The following is a 14,208-nucleotide window of genomic DNA, read 5'->3' as shown; positions in this document are numbered from 1 at the left end:
ATCAGTGTTTGTTTTGATAAACTTTGTTTGAAAATCCCATGAATTTAATTAAAAACTTGAAGGAAAACACTAAACACGTCTAGTGTTTACAGCAAAGCGTGACAACTGACCAGTATCCCTGAAAACAGTGGGCTGGGGTGTGCTAGAGGAATTGCCGATTTTTGGATCTATTTCAAGCCATTTCCAAACCCATCACAGTACTTGGCAACGGAAACCCAAAATATGCTGCCGCAGAATGTTTGTTTCAGTGTAATTAAAAAGTGCTTGGCAGCACCCAGAGGAAAGTTATTAGGAGCAGTGGTGGCAGTCAAACATATAAACACATTTCCTTAAAACACATGCAGGTCTCCCTCTCCCTAGGCCCTGGGTGCCTAAGTCTGTTGTGATTATGATAATGCTGTGGCTGAATTTCCCCCCACTCCTCTCTCCCCTACCCCCTTCCACCGAACAGCCCAGATCTGCCCTCCCACCAAACAGGGATGTTAAACAACAACAAAATGATTTCTCATTTGGATTTACAGCTTCCATTTAGCATTCCTTTACCTGCTTTCACACAACGGTTGTTTTATGCATTAAGAATCTCTCTTAAATGTTTCCATTTTTGTCCTCTCTGCTTGTTAGTGTTTTTCTCAGCCAAATTTGGAGCTCAACACTGCTCCCTTGTGTCAGTCATGGTACCCTGCAGAAGCCTGGAGATAAGATGCACATTAAAGGCTTAGCAGCATTGTGCCTGTTTGGAGTCTAGGGCTGGGATTACATCACATCTATCAGCCCCCTCAGCTCACTAATCACCAGGGACTGCTGTTGTTTACCAAGCAGAGGACTCTCTGCTGCTGCTCCAGGGAGGCCAGACACACAGACAGACCCAACCAACCGGACCCTGAACTGCTTTTACCCCCAAGCCATAAGATTGCTTAATAGTTAACCAAATAGCTACCCAGACTATCTGCATTGACCCTTTTTGCAATAACTCTTTTGACTTATCACATACACTCCTGCTACTGTCTATTATCTATCCTGTTGCCTAGAAACGTTATCCCTACCTATATGTACATATCTACATCAATTACCTCGTACCCCTGCTTATTGACTCTACGCACACACACACGGCTATATATACAGTGCCTTGCGAAAGTATTCGGCCCCCTTGAACTTTGCGACCTTTTGCCACATTTCAGGCTTCAAACATAAAGATATAAAACTGTATTTTTTTGTGAAGAATCAACAACAAGTGGGACACAATCATGAAGTGGAACGACATTTATTGGATATTTCAAACTTTTTTAACAAATCAAAAACTGAAAAATTGGGCGTGCAAAATTATTCAGCCCCTTTACTTTCAGTGCAGCAAACTCTCTCCAGAAGTTCAGTGAGGATCTCTGAATGATCCAATGTTGACATAAATGACTAATGATGATAAATACAATCCACCTGTGTGTAATCAAGTCTCCGTATAAATGCACCTGCACTGTGATAGTCTCAGAGGTCCGTTAAAAGCGCAGAGAGCATCATGAAGAACAAGGAACACACCAGGCAGGTCCGAGATACTGTTGTGAAGAAGTTTAAAGCCGGATTTGGATACAAAAATATTTCCCAAGCTTTAAACATCCCAAGGAGCACTGTGCAAGCGATAATATGGAAATGGAAGGAGTATCAGACCACTGCAAATCTACCAAGACCTGGCCGTCCCTCTAAACTTTCCGCTCATACAAGGAGAAGACTGATCAGAGATGCAGCCAAGAGGCCCATGATCACTCTGGATGAACTGCAGAGATCTACAGCTGAGGTGGGAGACTCTGTCCATAGGACAACAATCAGTCGTATATTGCACAAATCTGGCCTTTATGGAAGAGTGGCAAGAAGAAAGCCATTTCTTAAAGATATCCATAAAAAGTGTCGTTTAAAGTTTGCCACAAGCCACCTGGGAGACACACCAAACATGTGGAAGAAGGTGCTCTGGTCAGATGAAACCAAAATTGAACTTTTTGGCAACAATGCAAAATGTTATGTTTGGCGTAAAAGCAACACAGCTGAACACACCATCCCCACTGTCAAACATGGTGGTGGCAGCATCATGGTTTGGGCCTGCTTTTCTTCAGCAGGGACAGGGAAGATGGTTAAAATTTGATGGGAAGATGGATGGAGCCAAATACAGGACCATTCTGGAAGAACCTGATGGAGTCTGCAAAAGACCTGAGACTGGGACCGAGATTTGTCTTCCAACAAGACAATGATCCAAAACATAAAGCAAAATCTACAATGGAATGGTTCAAAAATAAACATATCCAGGTGTTAGAATGGCCAAGTCAAAGTCCAGACCTGAATCCAATCGAGAATCTGTGGAAAGAACTGAAAACTGCTGTTCACAAATGCTCTCCATCCAACCTCACTGAGCTCGAGCTGTTTTGCAAGTAGGAATGGGAAAAAATTTCAGTCTCTCGATGTGCAAAACTGATAGAGACATACCCCAAGCGACTTACAGCTGTAATCGCAGCAAAAGGTGGCGCTACAAAGTATTAACTTAAGGGGGCTGAATAATTTTGCACGCCCAATTTTTCAGTTTTTGATTTGTTAAAAAAGTTTGAAATATCCAATAAATGTCGTTCCACTTCATGATTGTGTCCCACTTGTTGTTGATTCTTCACAAAAAAATACAGTTTTATATCTTTATGTTTGAAGCCTGAAATGTGGCAAAAGGTCGCAAAGTTCAAGGGGGCCGAATACTTTTGCAAGGCACTGTATATCTCTATCTATAGCCAAGTTATTGTTACCCATTGTGTATTTATTCTTTGTTATTATTATTTTTAAATCCTCTGAATTGTTTGGAAGGGCCGGGTAAGTAAGCATTTCACTGTTAGTCTACACCTGTTCTTTACGAAGCATGTGACAAATAAAATTTGATTTGACAGACCGACGTCTCTGCAGTGTGGCCACTAACCAGACAGAGAGACGGCAAGAGAGCCCTTGGAGTCTGAGCAGTATGAACAACTCCCACTCCAATCAGGCTCCAACGAATCCCAGATGCTCTGCTATGTCCGGGGCTGGGACAGCTTTTTCATCTCGGGACTACCGGCACCCTCTGGATGCTGTTCATTTATTGGCTGTCCCTCCCCTTCTCTCAGGATTTGCTGGATCATTCGTGCACGTCGGGAAGCGGCTCCGGACTCCCCTTCCTAGTTCAGAGAACCGTCGCTCGACAAATCACACTCAACGAATGTGTGGGTCAGTATCCAATACAGTCTGTTCTCTCTTTGTTCAGTAGCTGAGGTGTACGTTTAGGATCAGGGCATCCATTTTATGCATGGATGTGGTTTTTGCGTAAAATGCCCCTTTTAGGGGTGAAGCACCGTTGGGAACAGATTTGTTTTGCAAAACAGAGCCCGTGCTGTTCCCTGACCCTCAGAGTTTTTCTTAGTATAATTGTTTTGGAAGTGTTCTTAGTTTTCTTACAGCTCGGTCTGAAACCTGGCCAGATAGGCAAAGTAACTACCAACAAAAATATTTTTAAGAAACATGTTTGGTTTCGTGTCAAATGGGGATGTAGTTCATGCAAAAGGTCAAGTTGAGTAATATGACCAAAATAAAGGTACGGTGTTCCATTAACTAATGGTCTACAGTTTTGTGTAACACTGACTTTATAAAACCAATAACAATCTCTATGTACAGAGATTATCTGACTTTTGAGTTAGGAGGGGAACATTCCTGTTCTGTATTCCTGTCTTAGTTTGACAGGTTGATATTTTTCCACTGTATTTGATGAATGTCATTTGAGGCCAGATCTGTTTTCCCAAAGCATCTCAAAGTGCTGATCTGGGATCAGGTCTCCCCTGCCCGTATCATTTTAATAATGATGATCTAAAACTGATCCTAGGTCAGCACTTCTGCTCGAAAAACATTTCTTATGAAAGCAGGACTTGAGAATGTCTGCTGTTTTCTCATCTCTCCCCTGTTTCCCCCGCTATAGGTAAGGGGCGCTACGGTGAGGTTTGGCGAGGCCAGTGGCAGGGGGAGAGTGTGGCCGTGAAGATCTTCTCCTCCAGAGATGAGAAGTCCTGGTTCAGAGAGACTGAGATCTACAACACAGTGCTGCTGAGGCATGAGAACATCCTGGGTACGTACCTCCAGATACGCTCTGGGCGAAGCAACCCAGTCTGACAGGAGCTGGTCTATATTGGGCAAATCCAAACTCCCACTAAAGTGGAATGTTTTTTTTTTATTTTTTAACTTAGTCCTGCATTGGTGTCAATGGAAGACTAAGTAAACATTTGACCTGTGGGATGTCAAATCTGTCTGGCAATGTTTTTTATTTTAGTGAAATATCTGTCATATTGAATTTGAAGAAATACCTTTCCCAGCTTTTCCCTGGGTTCTAATGTGTGTGTGTGTGTGTCCTTGACTGCAGGCTTCATCGCTTCGGACATGACTTCCCGAAACTCGAGTACACAGCTGTGGCTAATCACCCACTTCCACGAGATGGGCTCCCTGTACGACTACCTGCAGCTGAGCACCCTAGACACAGCCAGCTGTCTGCGCATGGCTTTGTCCATCGCCAGCGGCCTGGCACACCTCCACGTGGAGATCTTCGGCACCCAGGGCAAGCCGGCCATCGCCCACCGAGACCTCAAAAGCAAAAACATACTCGTCAACAAGAACGGCCAGTGCTGCATCGCCGACCTGGGTAAGAGCATAGTGTTGTGGATATAAAGCATACTGTGTGCGTTCAGTCAAGATTTGTATTGGTTGTCAGAGGCGGCTGATGGGATGAGCTATAGAAGGACGGGCTCATTGTAATGGTTGGAATGGAATAAATGGAACGGTATCAAACATAGAAACCACATTTGACTCGTTCCATCTATTCCATTCCAGCTATTACAGTGAGCCTGTCCTCCTATAGCTCCTCCAACCAGCCTCCACTGGTTGTTGTTCATTTAGATGTTGTAAATTAATATAATGTGACTGTTTTCTGTTGTGGCCATATGATATATTGGTGGTAATAGGGCCTCCCGAGTGGGGCGGTGGTCTAAGGCACTGCCTCGCAGTGCTAGCTGTGCCACTAGAGATACTGGTTCGAGTTCAGGCTCTGTCACAGCCGGCCGCGACCATAGAGACTCATGAGGCGGCACACAATTGGCCCGGATTAGGGGAGTGCTTGGCCAGCCGGGATGTCCTTGTACCATCATGCTCTAGTGACTCTTGTTTCCTCCAACACATTGGTGTGGCTGACTTCCGGGCTAAGGGGGCATTGTGTCAAGAACCAGTGCGGTTTGGTTGGGTTGTGTTTCGGAGGACGCATGGCTCTCGACCTTCGCCTCTCCCAAGTCCGTACGGGAGTTGCAGCGATGGGACAAGACTGTAACTACCAATTGGATACCATGGAATTGGGGAGAAAAAGGGATAAAAATAACATTTAAACTGTCACCAAAGTTCTTGGGAGCTATCTAGCTTCATAGTTTGGATCACTTGACGCAGTTGCTGGGACTGCTTGTCTCTAGCCTAGCAGCTAGCTCGCTGCATATCAAGCAAGCAAGGTTTTCTTGAATGCAGCCCGTGACACAGTTAGCCATTTGTGGCTGGGACCACAGGTTGTCCCGGGTTTGTGGCTGTCTACATCCCTGCTGTTTTGTTATTTTCAATTTTCCCCGTGACCTGCCCTGTCTGGAACTGTGAGGAGATACAGCATAACCTCCGTTGCTTGCTACCATGACAAAGACCAAAGCCGGAACTATTTGGTATTTTATTAGGATCCCCATCAGCAGCTACTCTTCCTGGGGACACGCAAAACTTGAAACATAATACAGAATTACATAATACAGAACATCATTAGAACAGCTCAAGGACAGAACTACATACATCCATTTTTAAAAAGGCACACGTAGCCTACATATCAATGCATACACACAAACTATCTAGGTCAAATAGGGGAGAGGCGTTGTGCCATGAGGTGTTGCTTTATATGTTTTTTGAAACCAGGTTTGCTGTTTATTTGAGCAATATGAGATGGAAGCAAATTTCATGCAATAAGGGCTCTATACTTTATGTTTTCTTGAGTTTGTTCTGGATTTGGGGACTATGAAAAGACCCCTGGTGGCATGTCTGGTGGGATAAGTATGTGTGTGTGTCAGAGCTGTGTGTAAGTTGGGGCGGCAGGGTAGCCTAGTGGTTAGAGCGTTGGACTAGTAACCGGAAGGTTGCGAGTTCAAACCCCCGAGCTGACAAGGTACAAATCTGTCGTTCTGCCCCTGAACAGGCAGTTAACCCACTGTTCCCAGGCCGTCATTGAAAATAAGAATTTGTTCTTAACTGACTTGCCTGGTTAAATAAAGGTAAAATAAAAAAAAAAAAAATAAGTTGACTATGCAAACAATTTGGGATTTTCAACACATTAATATTTCTTATAAAAAGAAGCGATGCAGTCAGTCTCTCCTCAACTCTTAGCCAAGGGAGACATGTGTAGCATTTATAGCAGCCCTCTGATTACAATTAAGAACGAAACATGCCGCTCTGTTCTGGGCCAGCTGCAGCTTATCTAGGTATTTCCTTGCCGCACTGGACCACACGCCTGGACAATAATCAATATTAGACTAAACTAGAGCCTGCAGGACTTGCTTTTTGGAGTGTGGTGTCAAAAAAGCAGAGCATCTCTTTATTACGGCTAGACCTCTCCCCATCTGTGCAACCATTGAATCTATATGTTTTGACCATGACAGTTTACATTCTAAGGTAACGCCAAGTAATTTAGTCTCTTCAACTTGTTCAACAGCCACACCATTCATTACCAGATTCAGCTGAGGTCTGAGGTATTTGTACCAAATACAATGCTCTTAGTTTTAGAGCCACCCATTCCAAAACTGACTGCAACTCTTTGTTAAGGATTTCAGTGACTTCTTTAGCTGTGGTTGCTGATGCGTATATGGTTGAATCATCATCAGCATACATGGACACACATGCTTTGTTTTAATGCCAGTGGCAGGTCATTGGTAAAAATAGAAGAGGACCTAGAGAGGGCCTAGAGAGCTGCCCTGCGGTACACCACACTTTAAATGTTTGACATTAGAGAAGCTTCCATTAAAGAAAACCCTTAGTTCTATTAGATGGCTCTGAATCCACGATATGACAGAGGTTGAAAAGCTATAGCACTTAAGTTTTTTCAACAACCGGTTATGGTCAATAATATCAACGGCTGCACTGAAATCTAACAGTACAGCTCCCACAATCTTCTTATTATCGATTTCTCTCAACCAACCATCAGTCATTTGTGTCAGTGCAGTACATGTTGAGTGCCCTTCTCTATAAGCATGCTGAAAGTCTGTTGTTAATTTGTTTACAGAGAAGTAGTATTGTATTTGGTCAAACACATTTTTTTCCAACAGTTTGCTAAGAGCTGGCAGCATGCTTATAGGTCTGCTGTTAGAACCAGTAAAAGCTGCTTTACCACTCTTGGGTAGCGGAGTTACTTTGGCTTCCCTCCAGGCTTGAGGACAAAGACTTTCCTCTAGGCTCAGATTCAAAATATGAATGATAGGAGTGGTTATAGAGTCAGCCACCATCCTCAGTAGCTTTCCATCTAAGTTGTCAATGCCAGGAGGTTTGTCATTGTTGATCGTTAACAATCATTTTCCCACCTCTCCCACACTAACTTTACAAAATTCAAACTTGCAATGCTTTTCTTTCATTATTTGTTTTTTATGCATGAATATAATTGCTCACTGTTTGTCGTGGGCATTTCCTGCCTAAGTTTGCCCACTTTGTCAATGAAATAATCATTTAAATAATTGGCAACATCAAATGGCTTTGTAATGAATAAGCCATCTGATTCGATGAAAGATGGAGTTGAATTTGTCTTTCTGCCCATAATTTAATTAGAACTACTCCCCAAAAAATGTTCCATTCTTTATATCATTGATCTTGGCTTCATAATAAAGTTTCTTCTTTTTGTTGAGTTTAGTCACATAATTTCTCAATCTGCAGTAAGTAAGGCAGTCGGATGTCCAGCCAGACTTATTAGCCACTCCTTTTGCCCCATCTCTTTCAACCATACAGTTTTTCAATTCTTCAATTCTATGGAGCTTTAACAGTTCTAACAGTCAGTTTCTTAACAGGTGCATGTTTATCAATAATTGGAAGAAGTAATTTCATAAATTCATAAAATGCAGCGTCTGGATGCTCCTCGTTAATCACATCAGACCAACAAATATTTTTAACATCATCCACATAAGAGTCACAGCAAAATATTTTGTATGATCTCTTATACACAATTTTAGGACCAGCTGTTGGATCTTTGGCTTTCCTGGATATAGCCACTATATTGGGATCACTGCATCCAATGGGTACAGATATACAAAGTTCTACAGCATTATTGAAAATGTGATCGATACACGTGGATGATCTTGTTCCTGTAGTGTTTGTAAACACTACAGTGTAGGTTGATTTAATAACCTGAACCAACTCATCTTCCGTCTTACATGCATTGACATGTAGACTACGTGTGCCTTTTTTAAACAAATGTATGTAGTTCTGTTCTTGAGCTGTTCTTGTCTATTGATGTTCTGTGATATGTCATTATGTTTTGTGTGGACCCCAGGAAGAGTAGCTGCTGCTTTTGCAACAGCTAATGGGGATCCTAATAAAATACCAAATACCAAACCACTCCAACCCTCTTCCCTCATCTACCCTGTTTTTTTTTTAGCATTAGAGGAAGAACGGAGCAGGAAGCTCTTTAAGCCTTAACCAAACATGCATTAAGGAGCACTCATGTCCCAAACTCAAAGTTCTCGGTGCCAATGATAAGTGAGTCATTTCAGGTAGCTCTGGCTACTCATGGAGACTACTGCTAAGATCACGACCGTCATCCCTTTTAAGTTGTTTATGAGCTGCATTCTGCTCACAAACAGGATGTTGACGAGTTGTTTTTGTTGTGATACGATCGTGGCGTAATTTGATATTGGATAAATATGGTTGTTTTTGACAACAGTTTTATTTTTTATTTTTTACAAATGCTATTCTAATCACGTCCACCAGAGGACTGTATACTGTGCTTCAGATATATTAAGTTAACAGGGACAATCATTTTGGTACATAGACACCATATTTTGAATCCTTTTAATGATAATAAAAATATTTTCTGGCCTAGGTCTTGCTGTGATGCATTTCCAAGACACAAACGAGCTAGACGTGGGCAACAACCCGAAAGTGGGCACGAAGCGCTACATGGCCCCAGAGGTCTTGGACGACTCCATCCAGATGGACTGCTTTGAGTCCTTCAAGAGAGTGGACATCTGGGCCTTTGGCCTGGTCCTGTGGGAGATTGCAAGGAGCACGGTCAGCAACGGTCAGTACAATACACATTGAATGGTTTCTTCTGTTCTCTCTCACTCCTTTAACATTGACCATCAAATCAAAGTTGATTTGTCATATGCATAGAATACAGTGTAGTGTACACAGTGCAATGAAACACTTACTTGCTAGCTCTCATCTAAAACAGTGCATCAACTATAACAAGTGTTCAGTAAAAATGTAGAATTAAAAACAAACATTTAGAATGTCATACATTTAGGGCTATTTTATAAAGCATGTTAAACATGCCTTGTAGTAGTTTGATCATACAGAGCTTCTGTAGGTATCTTTCTGTAAACTGCCTGTCTGCATATGCATGCTGTTCCTGGAATAGTCTCAAATGTCCCTGTCAGGGCATAATCAAAACCTATCATAATACAGTTGAAGTCGGAAGTTTACTTACACTTTCGCCAAATACATTTAAACTCAGTTTTTCACAATTCCCAACAGTTAACCCCTAGTAAAAAAATCCCTGTCTTAGGTCAGTTAGGATCACCTCTTTATTTCAAGAATGTGAAAGGTCAAAGTAATAGTGTAGAGTGATTTTATTTCAGCTTTTATTTCTTTGAGTGGGTCAGACGTTTACATACTCAATTAGTATTTGGTAGCATTGCCTTTAAATTGTTTAACTTGGGTCAAACATTTCAGGTAGCCTTCCACAGGCTTCCCACAATAAGTTGGGTGAATTTTGGCCCGTTCCTCCGAACAGAGCTGGTGTAACTGAGTCAGGTTTGTAGGCCTCCTTGCTCGCACACGCTGTTTCAGTTCCGCCAACACATTTCTATAGGAATGAGGTCAGCGCTTTGTGATGGCCACTCCAATACCTTGACTTTGTTGTCCTTAAGACATTTTGCCACAACTTTGGAAGTTATGTTGGGGTCATTGTCCATTTGGAAGACCCATTTGCGACCAAGCTTTAACTTCCTGACTGATGTCTTGAGATGTTGCTTCAATATATCCACATTTTTCTTTCCTCTTGGTGCCATCTATTTTGTGAAGTGCACCAGTCTCTCCTGCAGCAAAGCACTCCCACAACATGATGCTGCCACCCCCGTGCTTCACGGTTGGAATGGTGTTCTTCGGCTTGCAAGCTTCCCCCTTTTACCTCCAAACATAACTATGGTCATTATGGCCAAATAGTTCTATTTTGTTTCATCAGACCAGGGGACATTTCTCCAAAAAGTACGATCTGCACTTGCAAACCGTAGTCTGCCTTTTTTTATGGCGGTTTTGGAGCAGTGGTTTCTTCCTTGCTGAGCTGCCTTTCAGGTTATGTCGATATAGGACTCGTTTTACTGTGGATATAGATACTTTGTACCCGTTTCCTCCAGCATCTTCACAAGGTCCTTTGCTGTTGTTCTGGGATTGATTATCACTTTTCGCACTGAAGTACGTTCATCTCTAGGAGACAGAACGCGTCTCCTTCCTGAGTGGTATGACGACTCTGTGGTCCCACGGCGTTCATACTTGCATACTATTGTTTGCACAGATAAATGTGGTACCTTCAGGCGTTTGGAAATTGCTCCCAAGGATGAACCAGACTTGTGGAGGTGTACAATAATTTTTCTGAGGTCTTGGCTGATTTTCTTTTGATTTTCCCATGATGTCAAGCAAAGCATTGAGTTTGAAGGTAGGCCTTGAAATACATCAACAGGTACCTCCAATTGACTCAACTTATGTCAATTAGCATATCAGAAGCTTTTAAAGTCATGACATTTTCTGGAATTTTCCAAGCTGTTTAAAGGCACAGTCAACTTAGTGTATGTAAACTTCTGACCCACTGAAATTGTGATACAGTGAAATAATCTGTCTGTAAGCAATTATTGAAAAAATTACTTGTCATGCACAAAGTAGATGTCCTAACCGACTTGCCAAATCTATAGTTAACAAGAAATTTGTGGAATGGTTGAAAAACGAGTTTTAATGACTCCAACTTAAGTGTATGTAAACTTCCGACTTCAGCTGTATGTAGAACATAATGTCCAGCTGGATTTGAGAATTGATTCCTCCACTTTTAGAGGAAGTGTTTAGCAATCTTAATAGTAAGACCGCTGTATCACTTTGCTATGCATACAGCTGTATTGACCATTGGCAGAACAAGTCGAGGATTAAAGTCAACAGTCTCATTGAGGAAATGAGTGAATGTGACTTCAGAGGAGAAGTCTCCCCCGTGTCTGTGGTCTAGTCTGGGACTAGAGGCACTGGCATCTTATCTGAAATGGATCTTGCTTTCTCCACACAGTTAAATGACTTACTTTCACCATGGGTTTCCACCTAGTACATAAGTAGCAAGTGAGAACTATGCAAACAAAGTACCTTGTTAGCAATTTTATGTGCTATTTCTCGTTTTTTGTGACACTTAAAAAAAAAATGCTGTCAAATTAAGTAGGATGGAATACAGTATAAAAACCCCCATTCGGCAGATTTTATGGATATTTCTGTCATGTATTTTTCCTATTCTCTGTTACACTTGCATATTGCCCAATATTAAAATTCCCGTGCGGATTAATGTGAGATCTCATTGACATTTATATGTTGTGTATTCTCCAACACACTCCGCGTAGGCATTGTAGAGGACTACAAGCCTCCCTTCCATGACGCGGTGCCCAGCGACCCCAGCTTTGAAGACATGAAGAAGGTGGTGTGTGTGGACCAGCAGAGACCCAACATCCCCAACAGATGGTTCTCAGACCCAGTGAGTACAGAGACGAGACAAGCAGAGGTGGAGCGAGAACTAGCTAATATGTTTTGATAAAGAATATGAGCCTGTCCAAATCTCTCTCTTTATAAACAGTGCAGCATTCTGCACAATCTGCTAGGTTGTCCTTTCTCATCAGACGGTTACTTGTCTCTGTAAACAGCCTGTCAGCCGTCAACCGCATTTCCCAGCTCCATTGAAAACACAATATGGTCTGATTGGCAGTTAAAATCTTTTGTGCTCAGAATTCATTTTTGCTTAGAATTCTAGCTTTTTTATATTACTCAATCTGATATTTGTTCTTTTCGCTGCACCTGTGATAACATCTGCAATTCTGTGTACTGGACAAAAGCTTTTTTTTTATTTGATTTTAAGAATAATTGCTTTACCCTTTGCTTTGCGGAACTATACACTTTCACACTTGATATATTTTTTTTTTAAAGTGAACTTTAATGGATTTTTAACTCTGATTTCCTCTTGCTTTCCAGACTTTAACGTCCATCGCAAAACTTATGAAGGAGTGCTGGTACCAGAATCCATCCGCCAGATTAACGGCGCTACGCATCAAAAAGACTCTGACAAAAATCGACAACTCTCTGGACAAAATTAAAACGGACTGTTGAGCTTCTTCCTTGTTGGTGCGCAGGGAGAGGAGACCTAAAGGCCTTTAAAGACATCCAGCAGGCAGTTCGGTTCCCCTGGACAACACACAGGAGAAAATGGACCGGTTGAGCTCAGTGCTCTTAAAGTGGCACGTTTTGTATTTATTTTAAACACTTGGTGGGACAAATTTTGGCATCCAAAGATGGCTTACAGGGCATTTAAGACTGCCAATAGTCTTGGATATTAGGTGACTATCCCTTTTTAAGATATAGGAATATTGAACTAATAGTCACATTCTTCAAGGAAGAAACTGTTACCTGGGCATTTGAGTATTGTATATCGCTTTAGAGCTGCCGATTTTCTGAGAAATGTCTGAACGTATTTCATTTAGCAATATTGGCCGTGCTTTATTGCTGTTATTGCACTAGCGATCTTTGCATTCCTGGCTTGCACTGTCGCTGATGCATTTGGAGAAAAGAACAACTTGCCAAAAAAATGTTATGTTTTATAGTTCACACAAACTCCAGTAATCAGAATGAGGGGAGAGAAAAAAAGAGTTAAGTTCTACTTTGACTGCATCGCTCTTGCACTGCTGTTTACAATATTGTTAGAACAATTCTCTTGGTTTTTCATCCAACCGGTAACGTATTTAGCTAACACATTGTGCTGCAGACAGTTATAGCCAGTCTTTGCTCCTTACTTTGGCGACGTCGTCTAACGTCTCCTGTCACAGAAACGTTTTATATCACCATACATTTCACATTTGTGTACCTGTTCTTTGTTTTGGTTGTTTCATCAGCTTAATTGAGACATGCTAAAAGAGCAAATAAAAATATTTACTAGATGACGCTGAACTCGATTCATACGGGAGCAGAAGTTATGCCTGTAAAGTTATATCGTCTTAATTTGTGCATTGTCAAAGTAATTGAAGTCAAACTTCAGCCTTTTTTTTTTACATTTTATATCAAGTAGTGATTTCTATGAATTAAATAGAGAAAAAAACGCAGATGCTCTCTGTCTCATCTGTCAGTTACAACATCAAATGAACCCTTTTCCCCCTCATCGAAACATATTCCCCACATTATTTGCCCACCGCGGAGCTCTGCACATCTACCTAAACTTGAACTTTTTTACATGCTGTGATAGGTTTGCAAAATTCTGGAAACCTTCCAAAATCCCCAGGTTTTTCCAGAAATGACAGTTGGAAGATTCCCAGAATTAAGGTCGGAATAAACATTAAATCTGGAATACTCCAACCAGGATTGCTGGAAATTCTGGGAAGTTTGTGAACGTTACCACGGTTTTGCAACTATGTCAGGATAAGCAAAGTATTAGGTGGTGAGTATTAGCATTGGTTGTTATGCAAATCCAGAGCGCATTTTAATTTCCTCAGCTTTGCATATTTTCCTTTGTCCTCCCAGACTAGACAGTTCCTTTGCCTTGGCATAGTGCAGCCCCTAAAGTCTTACTGACCTGCAGCAGAGACGTAAGCTGCTCACTGCACAAAGGAACTTTTCTTGTGTCCAGCTTGTCGACTACGAAACAAATCATGAAATGCAGCAAAGAATGGAGGG

At 41.7% G+C, this 14,208-nt stretch overlaps 1 protein-coding gene across 3 annotated transcripts in view; it reads left to right on the top strand.

Annotated features, from left to right (window-relative positions):
• LOC110520052 (activin receptor type-1) overlaps positions 1 to 13,642 on the top strand; it is a 40,182-nt gene extending 26,540 nt beyond the window's left edge. For all 3 annotated transcript variants that reach the window (XM_021597034.2, XM_021597030.2, XM_021597031.2), the window contains exons 7-12: positions 3,123 to 3,222; positions 3,965 to 4,111; positions 4,403 to 4,678; positions 9,131 to 9,328; positions 11,898 to 12,028; positions 12,520 to 13,642. In XM_021597034.2, the coding sequence (XP_021452709.2) occupies positions 3,123 to 3,222; positions 3,965 to 4,111; positions 4,403 to 4,678; positions 9,131 to 9,328; positions 11,898 to 12,028; positions 12,520 to 12,654 (987 nt within the window). In that variant the 3' untranslated portion in view covers positions 12,655 to 13,642. The remainder of the gene's footprint in view (positions 1 to 3,122; positions 3,223 to 3,964; positions 4,112 to 4,402; positions 4,679 to 9,130; positions 9,329 to 11,897; positions 12,029 to 12,519) is intronic.
• Positions 13,643 to 14,208: the final 566 nt, after the last annotated feature.

This window comes from Oncorhynchus mykiss, chromosome 3 (genome assembly GCF_013265735.2).
Source record: "Oncorhynchus mykiss isolate Arlee chromosome 3, USDA_OmykA_1.1, whole genome shotgun sequence".
NCBI lineage: Eukaryota > Metazoa > Chordata > Actinopteri > Salmoniformes > Salmonidae > Oncorhynchus > Oncorhynchus mykiss.
Note: the sequence above shows the minus strand (reverse complement) of the source record. Positions and strands in the feature narration are given on the sequence as shown.